The sequence below is a fragment of the Rhea pennata genome, chromosome 4 (genome assembly GCF_028389875.1).
Source record: "Rhea pennata isolate bPtePen1 chromosome 4, bPtePen1.pri, whole genome shotgun sequence".
Taxonomy (NCBI): Eukaryota; Metazoa; Chordata; class Aves; order Rheiformes; family Rheidae; genus Rhea; species Rhea pennata.
This window is the reverse complement of record NC_084666.1, coordinates 47970988-47986089: the sequence shown is the minus strand read 5'-3', so window position 1 is coordinate 47986089 and position 15102 is coordinate 47970988. Positions and strand designations below refer to the sequence as shown.

At 36.5% G+C, this 15102-nt stretch overlaps 1 protein-coding gene across 2 annotated transcripts in view; it reads right to left on the bottom strand.

The window, feature by feature from the left end:
- LRBA (LPS responsive beige-like anchor protein) overlaps positions 1 to 15102 on the bottom strand; it is a 402463-nt gene that overhangs the window by 182384 nt on the left and 204977 nt on the right. For both annotated transcript variants that reach the window (XM_062573872.1, XM_062573871.1), the window contains 2 exons: positions 8214 to 8338; positions 1271 to 1417 (listed from right to left, as the gene is read on the bottom strand). In XM_062573872.1, the coding sequence (XP_062429856.1) occupies positions 1271 to 1417; positions 8214 to 8338 (272 nt within the window). The remainder of the gene's footprint in view (positions 1 to 1270; positions 1418 to 8213; positions 8339 to 15102) is intronic.

The following is a 15102-nucleotide window of genomic DNA, read 5'->3' as shown; positions in this document are numbered from 1 at the left end:
CTAACCCACACCACTTTATTAGTGAGGATTACTTCTTAATCCTATTGCCATTGTCAAGATTATATAATTAAACTCCCCTTTCCCCTCTATTACAGTATGAATGTATTACTAGAAGCAATGAATGTATAATAAAAGAGAAGGAAACCGGGAGAAGTCTGTTGAGAAGGAAGCTCATGGCAGAAAGGGAAAGAAAAAAAAAAAGGCTCACATACACAAAAATGCCATTGCATTATTCTCCAATTATTTTGCTTTACTTCACTCTTCCTACTTTTTTTTTAATATATGTTGTAATTTTAACTTTGCTTAAAAAAAAAAAAAGAGTTGAATGCAGCTTGGGCAAGGGATAAGCAAACTGCCAATAAATAACACTTCCAGTAATTTCACTAAATTATCGTAATTGACAATTATACTACTAATTCTCAAGGAACTAGAATTATCCAAGAAATGAAATCTTTCTCTACAATAAAGGGGCATGGAAACCAGATGAGAAAGTTGAAAAGCATGGAGAAGTTCACATTTTCCTGAAAACTCATGTTCCCCAAGTAACAGCGAAGATGCATCAGAACTCCCAGTCCCTGCAGTGAGGGGTTACTGCTTGTATTTCGAACTGTATAGAGATGGGTTCATTCCACTTGGACTGCAGTATCAGCAAAGACGGTTGCATGTGACCTACTAGAATCAATCAAGTTCAAGGAACTGAAGTAGTACTTTTTTGTCAGGAAAAAGAAGTGAAGTCAAACATGGCTATGGCCTGTGGGAAAGGCACTCGAATGGGGGAATAACAGGAGGTTTAAAGGAGTTAAACCTAGTGCATGTAGAGATCTTCTGAACCCAAGAAATAACTAATATACACAATTTTTAGAAACTCAAAAAAAAAAAAAAAAAGCTCTCCAAAGCCTTTAATTACAGAAAACTTACCTAAGTGCCCACTAGTCCTAGTGCTTTGAGGAGTGAAACAAAATCAAAACTAGAGAAAGCAAGCTCTTTTCAAGAGAGAGCTACTGTTCCTAAGGAAGGTTTCTCCGAACGCTGACAGAAATCTACTGCAGAAGCAAGAAGGTTATAAAAGCCAGAGAAAGAAAGCTCACAACTCTCCTCCAGTAAAATCTCCAGCATTTGAGGGGCACAGAAAAATGATCTTTCAGTAACTCATTTATGGGAAGGAACAATTTGTCAGTGTGTGTCCTCGAACCATTATTCACTGTAGAAAAGGGGAGATCAGAATTTAACCAGTAAAGAAGCTGAGGAGAAACTAGACAGCTGGAGTTACCCGTGAAGTTGTCCAAATCTTTATCCTCAATGGATGACAGGGTATCATCGTCACCTTCCAAGAGAATCTCACTTTCTGAGTTCTGATTTCCTAAAACTTGACTCTTGATGGACTGCTTTCCTTTAGCAAGTACATCTTCATCTGGAGCTGAAATGAAAAAGAAAAGCACTGCTGTCTGTTAGGTCCCAGAGGCAACAGTTACCACGCAGGATAATAGCCTTTAAAATGAAAGTTGAGGAAGAAAACCTTGTTCAGGACTCACTAGGGGAAGCACCTGTGTTAATCCTCTAGTGTTAGGACACAACTAGTTTTAATCCTATTAAGCCTGCTCGGAATTATCTGGAGCTCACTGCAGCGTTTAGCTCCATTTCAAGCCTACGACAGAGGGGGAGAGGTGCGAGGGACGCTCTCGCCGCCGCGGCTTGCCAGCGGGAGCTGCTGCCGTCGAGCCGGCTCCCGCAGCAGGGCTCGGGCGGGGAAGGGGGGCGCTCCCCGCGGGCGGCTCCGCGCCGGTCAGCGGCCGCCTCGGGCATGGCCGGGATCCCTGCGGCTGCCCGCGCAGCACGGAGCGCGGCAGCGGAGGGGAGAGGCGCAGCGGGCCGCGGGAGCGCGTCCCGGCAGCGCGCACCTGCTCCGCGCGGCGCCAGCAGCGGCGGCCCGCGCAGCGCCCCGCGCAGCGCCCCGGCCCCGCCGGCGAGAGCGCGGCCCGCGGAAACGTCCGTAATGTCACCTCTGCGCCGCCGGCTCCAGGGATTTTATTTAAATTACAGGCTCGAAGCGGCAGCAGAAAGGCGGCGACTGCTCACTACACGCAGAAGTTAACAAATGCTTTGCTAAAAGGTAAAAGGCAGCAGAGGTGCTTGGGTTTTTTTGTTTTTTTTTTAAGTTTAAAATAAAAATATTATTTCTTAAAAAGAGACCGAGCACGCACATGAAACTGCCGTGTTTGCAAAACATCCACCACACACATCAAGACCAACTAACATCAACGCACTGCTCATTACTGGGTTTGATTGCTGCCATACATGATTTGAAGTTCCACTGGCTTACTTAAGAAAAATGTTAATCTGCAAACATTTACAGAAGAAAGCAATTCCCCAGAGGCAATATATAAAGTTTCAATTGTTTAAGTAAATATATGCGCATAAATTGCAAATAATAAACTTTTCAATTAAGGGGGGGAAAAAAAAGAAAAAAAAAAGTGAGACCCTGAAAGCACCCTGTTTCATTTTAGGCCTTCAGCTAAAAAAAGAAAGTTTAACTTGCCACACAAAATGTAATTTATGCATGATCATTTCCCCCTAACCAGTAACTGCCACTTGTAAGCAAGCCTAAAAAAAAAGAGAAAAGAAAAAAAGATTGATAAACTAACCGCATTGTACAAACTCAGATTTTACTTTCTTCTAAAATGCACCAGTTCGTGTAAATAATGAAAACTCAGATTCTGGAATTGTTCAACCTGAGTTGAAAACCTTCTTGTCATGGAAAATATGCAGCTGATATTTAGAAAGGTTTTCCTGTAATTAACTCCCCCTTGAGGATTTTAAGTTAGCAGCAGTAAAATTACCAACAGTATACTAATATACACCACATGCACTGTTACTCAGTGGCCTAGCAGCACTCTGTTGAAGAAGAAAAGGAAAGTAAAATAGAACAAAACCATTCCAAGAATAAATAAAAGATAAAAAAAATATTTTTTTAATACTGGCAAATTGTATTTCACAAACCCTATCTGCACCATACCTATCTGCCATTTCTGCTTCCTTTACTGGAGTTATTTGCATTGTACTAAAGATGCCATTTTAAACTAGACAGCTACCTATTCTCATATTTAAGTGAAAGACAAGATTAAAGTTTAATATTTTTATATTTGGCATAAAAGTCTTTTTCTCCAAGATAGTAGTATGTGTCTCAATCTTTTTTTTCTCAGTAAGAAAAAATAAAATCAACATGGCACCTTCCAAGCCAAGGGTGATTGGACAGGAGAAATTTACCTCTCCTGTCTCATCATTTTTACTTCTTCAGATTTTTTTTCTTTCTCAAGCTAATTATAACGATTTAAAAAAATATAAATTACCTGGGATGTAATGTATCTTTTTCTTTTTAAAAAAAAAATACAGGATTTTAGACTAGTAATTATTTTAGTGGATTTTTATGGAAATTTTCAATTTCTATCATCTCTTTGTATATGATGTTAGCTATCCACGTATCTCAGCATGCTGGTATGCATAAACATTTTATATGCACACACATATGAAGATGCAGAGCAAGAATACGTATCTGTATCTGTAAACACTAGCTCTGGAAGGCAGTAAGACTTCATACTCAGAACCACCACCTGTTTTTTTTTTTTTTTTCTGTCTTGAGTTGAATTACACACTACACCTACATCCAACACATACAAGTTCACACGTAGGTATGTGTTTGTATGGAAACGGAATATATTCCACACAGATTCATCTATCTTATACACTTGTATAGACAGATAATCTTCTGGGTCGCTCTCAGTATTTGCAGATTAGAGAGAAATGCATCTGACCGAGCATGACTGTCATGTGACTTACATTTGGTTCCCACATACGTGCTTAGGTGCAGGACATCTGATTTTGTATTTCAGGTCCCAAACTCAGACTGCTTTTTGCCAGGTCTGGCTAGTCTTGGTGTGACTGGAGCTTTTGGCTCCAATCCTGCAGATCTAAGCATATATTCACATACATCTTTTCAAAATCAAGACCTGAAAGCACGGCCTGTGTATTGCACGGTACATAACAGAGTACTGGCAGAGTATTTATCTAGCATAGTAATTTCATTACTGGAATTCCACACAATTCTTCCCCAGTGGCTCTGTAAGACCCATTTTCCCCTCTTCAAGGAGTTTTTTTGCAAACAGATCTCTGCATCTGCATAGAGCCTTATTTATTTCAGCTAAGTCTTTGGAACAGTGGGTGTAAAAATAGTAGTTTAGCTTATACTGCTTAGCTTAAAGCTTTCATAGAATGAAAAACTATTTTAAATTTTCTACAGCTTTACTTTTAACTAGAGAGAAATTTTTTAATAGCCATTTGAAAAATAGTATCAGAAAGCACCACATAGAAGATTAGAAGATGACTTACTATTAAGGATTTCTTAATTTTTGGTAAATATAGTGGAAAAAGCAATTCAGGGAAAAGTTGCTTTAAAATTTTTTTTTTGGTCCACCTTCTAGTCTGCCCATTTCTTTAAGACAACAGCACTGGGAAAAAATGAGCACTTTCACATCAGCTATTTTTTATCTTATTTTTACAACTTCTTTTTTATCCCTTGAATTAAGGCAATGAAAACTGACAAGTCAAATTCAATATTGTACATGATCAGTTTCTAGTCAGTTTGGGTTACAATGTTCTGAACTAAGTCAGCCTGTTGTCTTGACTGAAATACTACAGACTATTTTAATGCCCCCCTTCCCCCAAGTTCTTAACATGTCAGTAAAAACCAACAACAACCCACTTGTTAAAAAGCTAGCTAGAAGTATTTTCTTGCACCTGAAGAGTCTTTCACAAAATATTGTACCTGGCAGTCAATCTGAATCTGAAGCACTCCCTTTTACCTGATTTTAGTTTCCAGGAAAAGAACTTTGACTTCCACACATATATAATTTCTAAATATTTTGGCTTAATTTCTAAGCAATGGGGGGTTGAGGAAGAGGGGAAAATGCAGAAAAGAGTTAACTCTTTTCATGCCAAACTTTGTCTACCCATCCACCTTCACCTCTCTTTCCTTCCCCCATAATACACAAGTAGACTGACTTTTATAAATAGCTGTTTTGGAGGGGTTTTTTTTTCCTCTCTGAAAAATTACCTAAAGCCCTTTTTTCCCAAGCAAGTTAATGTGAACTTGGGAATGGCAATTAAATTGTCAGAATTAAAAAATTTGTTTTTAACTAGAAGGTAGCCAGAAGTATAGTCATGGGGCTGGTATTGATTGTCTGAACAGAGAACATTAGTCTTCAGGTATTTATTCTGCCACCTCTGCACCAGAGGCTCTCCTTCAAATCAAATCAATCCCTGGAAAAGATTGGTTCTTCCTACTAAAACACATAACTAGGCTGCAACAGAGCTGATTTTGCTGCTGTTGTTCTCTATAGGTTTTACTCAACAATATCTAGACTTCTGATTGTTTCTGGATCTTATTCACATTTTCAAATAGTGATCTTCTCTGGCCTGCGAGCTCTCCGGGGCAGGGATTTTATCTGAAAGATACCAAGGGTTGATAATATGTATCTAAATAGTGAAAAGTCTGAAATTTGTATTTTTAAGTATGTTTACTGCAATCGTTCTTTTCCATTATTTTTGCACTATTTTCCCCTGTCTCTCTTTTGGCAAAATCCCACATGCCCAATTTCAGGTTTTGGTTTTGTTCTGTTTTGTTTTGAGAAAAGCTTAAATAGGCAGTAGGGAACCTCTTATCCATTATTTCAAAAATACATTTGCTTTTGACATGTATAATAAATTGAAACAGAATGACTAATGATAGATTATTGATAAGAAATCATAAAACAGAAGGGCAAATCTACTTAGAACTGTAAGGATAGCCACACTGTGAAAACAGGGCCTGAAAGGCTGGATCTCAAAATCTGCAAGGACTGGATTTTCTGATCTCAAATTGTAAAAAGCATTTATAAACACAGTTGAGAAAGAAATAGATCAAGCGGTGATCCAAGCTGACCATTCTGCTTCTGTAACTTGTTCTTAAACAAAACAAAACAAAAAAAAACTTTTGTTTTTTGCTTAAAAAAACCCCACTTTTTGTTTTATGCTTAGTTTCTGGTTGGACTGCAATTTTTATCTGGTTCACTTATTTTATACCTCACCAGTGGAAAAGTCTTGAAACAAGACAATCTCATCAGTAGACATAGCGATATACACTCAGGCAGATGGTAATTATTTACATTTCTAGAAATCATACAGATGAAAATGACTTACAGTAAAACTAGAATATTTGCTGCAAAAAGAAACAGAATGGCAATATTATGCAATTAAATTCAGAATTAAAAAAATCTGTTATTAAATATAATAGAAACTTATTAAGGATGTCAAATGCTGAACGAAGAAAAGGCTGACAGAAAACAATTAGCCCTACTTAAATTACCATAGTTAACTAGAAGCTACATATTATCAGTTACTTTTATTCACTCTGATTTTTGAACAGACAAAAATTCTATTCCTGTCAATTGCAAATTGAGTATGAGTGATAGCCCTTCAAATGTATCATGAATTAGTGAAAATATTGCATTAATATAAAAGATGAATAATGGTACTAATGTGTGCTTACTTATGAAATAACAATTAGTTACACAAATATAAATAGGAGCTGTAAATAGTTTTCAGTGAAAAACAAAGATTTTTTTGAATTTTTGATAAACATTAAAATTAAATAAAAAATATTCCATTGAGAATATCAGAAAAGTGCATAAAACTGTGACAAAATCTATTTAAACTACACATAATTGTAAAGGGGGAAGAGCTCTTTTTAATCTAAAGGTTATTAAACAGAAAGACCCTTTCTGTCCTTAAAGTCCATGGCATAGAAACAACACGTAATATTAACAAGCCTCAAAGCAAAAAGTGGGTTAATTAATTCTACATCTTGTTCCTCTTTCTATAGTCAAAGATGTATGGTTCCAGGAACATTATTGCTTTTAGATCACTTTATTGACTATGCTCTGTATGGTCATTTATTTTAAAGGACTGATGTCACATTTGGCATTATATGAGCTGACATATTGTAGACATTTTCTTCCAGAAATGCCCCTTAAAGGGTGAGTGCAAGAGGTTAAGATGCCTGATGAAAACTTACTCTACAACAGTGATATTCCACACTCATACAATAATCTTAATAATTTTAAATTAAATCGCATGCTGCCACATATAATGTGTGTGCATGCATATGGATGTTTGTACACACATACACACACTAGATATATATTTATATGCCCTGTAATTCATAGACTAAAAAAGAACAAATTACTCAAATTTAAATGATTCTATCCCATGACATGTACCTTCAAGGTGAAGGGTTAACTTAGCTTTAATCATAAGCAAATTATTTTTAAATATAAGAATGATTTGTCTACCTTATCAATGTATCTTAATTAGATTGCAAAGACAAAATATTCTAGACTTAAAACCAAAGTTTGCTAGCCGTGGTTTTTTTATTCCTTTTTGTTTATCTTTGAGTTCTCAAACTGGTTATTGTATTAGTTTTATAACTATGTTCCTCTACAATAGACATAGAAATACAGAGTTGAGTAATCCCTGATAATAAAATGAAAAAAAAAAAAAAAAACAAAAACATGGTTTAAAGTGCCATCTCAATTTTTAAAACACCAGGTAGAAATTTCCATTACCACTTACTGCTTGTTGTGTTTTGGTATTTGTTACTATTTTTTCATACCAAATTCCCATAGTTAAAATTGAGGACTTAAATATATGCAGAGGCGTAAGTACCGGCTTAGCTTTAGAAGTGCTATTTTAGTTTTAATGTAAAGACAGACAGATATTTAGCTAAGACTATTTGAAGGAAACTGGTGTGGATTTCTGAACAAGAAATATTTTCTTCTGAAGTTCCTAAAGCATAAATAGGTATTTTACCGCAAAAAAAAAATAGTGTGTTTAGCGGCTAGTGGAAAAATTGCATCCACAGTGAGCACTGTATGTGCAATTGTATGCAAAATATGCACAATGTGCCAGGTCAGCTAAGACATAATGAAGAGGCTTAACAGATACCAACATTGCTTATAATAAATAACTGTCAGTTTATCTTTCTGTTGAAGATTTTTGAAATACAATGACAAGCCTTTGGCATTTGGGACAATTCTACAGTGTTTTGCAGCAAGGAAGGTCTAGTCCTCACTACCAGGTACTATAACCTGCTGCTATTGGCAAGAAGCAGTTTTTACACTGACCATGTTCTCCAGCTGCTTTTAGTGTCGCTTCAGGATGTGTCGATCCAAGGGGGTTACGCACAAATCGTCGCCGGCGCCGCAAGTCATCTTCCCAGTAGTCAAGGCGCCAGAACTCACGAGGACGACTACAATGAAACAGAGGAGCCACATATGTTAGCAATTATCAAACAGCATGGCAGCACTGAATTTCTGCATAAAGCTCTCCTTGTTTGCTCTGCCTTCCTTTTTTTTTTTTTTTTTTTTTTTTAAAACCTCCCCCCTTTCTGCAATCTTTTACTTAGGTATGTCCTTGAAAATAACAATATCACCTTCCAGTCTAAGGAACTCCTTTCCCTTTTTTCTTGGAAGGTGAAATGAGCACTAAATACATCATTTTGAAATGAATTGCTGACAGTGTGATCAGTTTCCCCACACTCTAGTGGCATGTGCTCCGATTTCAGCCTCATTTCAGCCTCAGCAGGGCACCTTTCTCAGTGACTGCATTTATAAACCAGAATAGGGAAAAGGCTATTATAAATATGGTATAGCATTACCTATATTAATCAAAGTCTGTCCCCCTTCATTTTTCTTCCTAATTTGTGCCTTTTTGCACAAGGTCAGTAAATCATACCATGAATTCCTGGTCCAGAAAGTGTTAACTTTAATGAATACCTCAGTTACATGGTTATGTATGTGATAATAAAATATTACTCTGTTTAGATGTGCAGGAATTTAATTAAAATAATCTCTTAAAATATTCATTACATTTAGCCCCTGAGGCTTAGAACAACACAAGAAAATGCATTTCTTTTCCATTTACTGTTTTTAAATAAACCATTCCAGGAGAGTGAAATAGCAATCTATTTTCAAGCAAATCAGATTGGATTTCTGTTTTATGTAGTTGTGTTTTTACATTTAATTAAAAACTACATGTTATGATGTGCAATAATTGCTATATCGAAGGCATACTTTTAAAAAATTACATCTAGAAAGGGTTATAACAAATTCATTATTTTCCATTGTATGCTCCAAATATACGTAGATCTTTTTAATACGGTCATATATAAGTGCCAGTTACTATCTTGTTAGATGATCATGAATGAATGCCATTGTAAAACAATATTTTAGCCCAGAGACTGTAGAAAAGAACCAATTTCAGGTAGAGCGAAATAAATAAAATGTAAATGTCTAACGCATAGAATAATCATGATAGGTTCATAGCCTGAAAACTGGTATGCTCAAATTATAGAACACTAATTTTGTTTATTAACATAACTAGTATCAAAACAATAAATGAAAATGCACATATATTCCCATTTCTGGTCTGGGAGCTAATAAAAAGTGTACCTGTCAACACTGACAAATGAATAGCCATGACTAATTCACAGATCACAATGTTATAAATACTTGATATCTATATTCTTAGTTTTTGAGGTCTCAAGCTAGCAATGAGTATTATTTAAGGCAAATCAAGCTTTCCAACAAATACAGTTAAAAAGAAGTCACAATATTTTGCATAACCTTGCTCTCAAACACAATTTGTACAAATTATAAATTGTGACTGAAAATAATCCTATACAAATGGAGAATGTCTTTGCATCTATCTTCATTGAATTTCTGTGCCTTTTTTCAACATCAAAGAAAAGGCAGTGGTATTCCTCGTCTTCCTGACTTTCCACTTTCAGAAAAATACTAGAATAAGTATTTCAAAGAGATTACCAAATATCTGATTTTTTTACACTGTGTGTGTTGCAATCATGCTAAAATTTGAATACCTCAATTATAAAATCCAATGATTTTGGAATAACTGAACAAATAAGAATCATTACGAAACACAGGAAGATATTGGTTTATTCAACGCTCGATTAATAACTTAAAATTCTCCATTAGCAATTATAGAAAAAAAAAAAAAAAAGGCAGAACACAGCTGGCTATGTGCATGCCTTTGATAGTCGTAGAGCGCGGATAGGCACTTCATCATTCTGCCTTCCTACATTTATCTGTTAAAATTATTATCAAATATCAGCCAGGATGCAGTCGTGAATCACAGACTGCTCCTCGTCTTCAGGGGAATGATACAATGAGGGTCTATTCATCAGTATGGCAATCGGCACAAGTAATTAGTTCCCTAGACTGAGATCTCCTACAAAGCTTATTTCAGTCAGCACCACAAACATATGACAATGAAAAGCTAATGGAAGCTGCTAAAATTTATTAACCTTTTCTGCCATCAATCCTTCTGGTATTCTGTGCTACAGTATTATGCAAAGACGGTAAATTATTAATTTGTCATTCATCTATCTTTATACAGGTTTGATGGAATTAAGCGATGCCATTCTTGGATAACAATTAAAATTATACTACATTATAAAACTATGCTAAAATTACTAGAAAAATAGATAACAATAACCAGGTACCAAGTATTATCCTGAAACCTAATGAAATATAATAAAGATAATATATCTTTAGCTCCCGGTTTCATTTTCAGTTCAGCGTACGAAATTTGCATAGGATTCTGTCTTTCACCAGTGCACTGATTATTCACAAATAACAGCACAGCAAGTGATTATGTATTTGGAGATTTATAACTACTGGCAACCACTGTATGGTGAGGGGGAACAAAATATCTGTTCTCTCCACGTAGAAAATATTCTAGCAAACAACTGCACAGACAAAAAGTAAGTATTTATTGTGTAATACTTAGAATCACAGAAGCAGCGAGCCACCTCTAAGAGCAGATACTGGGACATAAACATATTAATATCAGTTTACCACGTAGCTGTTCTGGAATGAATAGCTGACATGTAAAATCTGCTGACCGCTCCAGTCCCCTGCCCACGAGGCAACGGTGGATTACGCCCACTTCATACCCCGACAGCCGGGGGAGGCAGGCGTAAGCACTGCCTGGGCGGCTCGAGGACTGAAGCACGCTGAAGCCACCTGCCAAGTAACTGCATCCTGAGGACAGTACAGTGCCACCGACTAACAGCTCGTTTGACAACAGAGGTTTCTGGCCCTACAGTAAAAGTTGCCATATGGACTAAAGGTGCTATATGGACTGGATCAATGAACATAAGTAGTCAATTAGTGTAAGTGCAAGAGCAACATTTCTCAGGGGATGAGGGATTTATGAATTATAAATCGCATGATTTGCATGGATTTGTCAGGGGCCTCACTAACATGATACAGAGTAATCAGTGGTTTCTTAGTAACAATATTGAAAGAATACAATCAATGCTTTGAAATTAAATGTTTTATTCAAATAGCATTACCATTAGTTTGCTTTATTTTTTAAATAGTTCCCCAAATTACAAGGCTAAATACTTAGATTTGAGATAAACTTTCCCCTCAATTCCCAAATAACTAAGTAGTAGACTTTACAACTGTACAGGGATTAGATGAAATGCACAATGAGCAATATAACTTGAATCTCAGGATTTCAAATCTATCACTCAGAAGAAAAAGTCACTTTGCTGTGGCCAACAGGAAAAAATTAAGTTTAAATGCCCACAGATCTTCATTCCAAGAAAAAGAAATCTATTTTGCCTACTAGTTTCAAAGATCAACCCACTGTGAAACAAAACATACCAACTAGTCCAGAAGTTTTATTACGATGTTATAACAAAGGAATTTTAGGCTTGGGAATTACCTTGAGGTCCTGATACCCTACGGGGGACTTAAATTGAATCTAAGCAGTACAACCAGAGAACGATGGGAGGGTCATGCAATTGCTGAAGAATAATTTCTTGCAATGTTTTATCCACTCTGTATTTCAAGATATTCTGCTACCAGTCATACAAAAGCAGCAGTCAACACATCAGTGTGGATAAAAAAGAAACTCTCTGTGGGGTGGAGAAGGGGAAAGAAAACGTAAACTTAAGAATGCAGTGCTTTGAGAGGTCCTAAGGCTATGCTTGGACCAACAGCTATGTGAGAGCAGATTTTAGCACCACAGACAAACGTCCATTCAGATCCTTAGATTAGTGAAGTAATAAACAAATAGAAGTAGCACAAAAAAGGGAGTGAAAAAAAGAAAAGGAAAAGCAGCAGAGCATTATAGAAATTATTTGCAGAGACAGAGGATGGCTAGAGCACTAAATGACCTCCTCTACCTAGGAGGCTATCTAGTTCTAAAGGCAAGAAAATCCAGACACAAGAAAGATAATTGCCACAAATTTAAAAGCAGATGGAAACTAGAGGGCATATGCCTAATAATAAGCAACATACTGTAATGAAGACTTGGACCAGTCTGGCAGTCATTGCACAATCTACTATTTAAAGAAAGACAGCTCTTGCTCTGGTGAATGGTAATTAGATACATTAGACACAGATACGAAACATTTGTCAATGTGAATTTTGTACTGATAGAAATTCTTGCACTGACACCTCTGGAAGCTGAGGCTGCCACCAGGCCATAGAACAACATCACAGGTGGTGATCACAGCATGAGAGAACACTTCCCTTCCAAGTCCTAAATCTATATGGAGATCCCAAGATAAATTTCCAGATGACGTACTCCTTGTTGGAAGTCTAACAGCAGAGTTAAGCATGTAAGTCAGTCCCCAAACCCAATCAATCCTCGCTCTCTCCACTAAGACCATCAACCAGGCAATCAGTCAGAGATGTCAATTTGTGAGGTGCAGAGGCTTGAGCATCCAGACCTTTGCTAAATTAGTCTCATAGACAACCACACACAGAGCCGCAACCATGCTTGCACCACTATAGATTTGAAACGAAACCTGGAAGAAGAAAGGCTCTGTAATACCTCCTTTACCAACTGCAAGGCTACCAAAACCTCTGCTTTTAATTTATTTAGCATTTTGGGTGCAGTGGCTCATCAGAAGTCCATGCACAATATCAGATGCTCCTTTTAAATTACAGGGAAGAGTAACTATAGAAAGCAAATAGGGGTGCCTCATTCTTAAGGAAAAAAAAAATAGCAATTTATTGGGTCATTTCAATTCTGGTCAATAATGTTTCCTTGCTCTGTATCTAACTTTTGCTTGCAAGTAGAATACTTCAAGAACTTTGAGATAAACATATGCTACAAGCTGTACCAAACCAAGCATAAAAGTGCTGAAGTTCTTTCTCAAAATGCAGAAATCTTGAAGGAATACTGCTGGCACACTACAGGGCATCATGCAGTGGAAGTGTCTGCTTTATCTCACAAACAAATCCATTGTGTGTTCAAGCAATTAAATGTCCAGAATATTAACTAAAATCTTTCACATTTAGCTGTTAAAAATAAAATGCAATGTACTGGCCTTTAACAGACTTAACAAAATGTGATTTCAGAAAGCTAGTACAAACATTTCTTCACTATTCTAGTACTGAGCTTTCACAAAAATAAGATACGCCAGAGCACAGTAATATAATTAGTCAAATCATATTTGCCTTTAAGTGCAAATCAAATAATGTCTTGTGCACATCAAGCTGTGTTATTAATTTGTAACATGATCAGAAACATCTAACATACATTTTTGAAAATAAAACATGGATCTCAACAATAGTAAAGCATGGGGCAGAAGACATAGCTTGTCAAGCAAGTTTTCAGCAGCAGTGCCAGCTTCAGCATTTCAGCCTCACTCCCAGACATCCCTTGCCCTGTTCACAAGTGTTTGCATTGCCATGCAATGAAGCTAATCAGGATACTAGTACAACCAGGAAAATGGCTATTTTTCAGCAAATCAGGTTCCTGATCTGATTCACAACTTTTCTTGTACTAGCAGAGCACAGGAAAAAAGGTTTGGTTCTATTTAAGTCAAAGTTTCCATTAAAACACTGCTTGTCCAGCTACACTCCATCTCATTATGTACCTAACACAGCACTTAGAGAAGATAATGTCGCTACTTCAGAAATTTAAAGAGATTTAACCTTGTGATCTTTGAAAATGCTACTTACATTACCCAAATTTTCTTCAATGGCAAAACCAGTTAAAGATGGTCTACTTCTCCCCATTTTCTCAGTTGCCTTTATATGAGCATTTGTGGGGCCACATTGTAACTAAATCACTGTAACAATCTGAGTTCTTTATGATCTTCTTATTTTGATTTATATCAGTAACCTGCTTACAGTGCAATCCCACTAGCAACTAGATAGCTAGAAATGAGGGAAAGAATGCAGATGAGAGGAAGGAAGGAGGAGATGAGGAAGAACACCTTGATACCAAAAAAGCTCTATCATGTAACCATATCCTAATATTAGCAGAGCCAATAGTCAGTTTGCTGCTTCTAACACTTCTCCAAGCAAACATTTGATTTTGCCTGTAAAGGATCTTTTTTTTTCTAAAAGGACTTTTGCCTACTTTGTGCATGTGAGCTTCATCAAAAGGTCCTTTGTTCTAATATTTTTAGAAAAGAAAGTACTGCCATTCTTTCTCACATCATTCAGAAGAAATTGTTGTGAAAAGCAGAGTATGAACTTCAGGCACAGTATCTACATAGAATTAGCATAAAGTATCTCAGAGAACCTTTGTACTGTTTAAACCTAATTCACTTCCAACATGGACAAATAAGAGATGTCAGTACAGGAAGTTATGTCTTAACAGATGTTTCATGCTATCTCCCCACATAAGCAGCCAATATAAACAGCATAGATCTGTGATTTCTAGATTTGATTCAGTGTATTTTTAAAAGTGGTAGAAATGTTGTTTGTATGCTTTTATGTAGTAAATGGCTTATTATTTCTTTGTCTCAGCCACCCATTTGACACTGCAGCTACAATCCCCTGTTGAAGCTTCCCTATCTCTATGTTTTGAGTGATACCAAAAATTCATTCTCCCCTCTAACTAGTATGGAAAACAAAAATGAGGAACAACGCCAATTTCAGATATCACAGACACTCTTCCAGCATTGACAAGCTTTGAATTTCTAATTTAAAAAGCAATTCAGGGAAAAAAAAAAAGTTGACA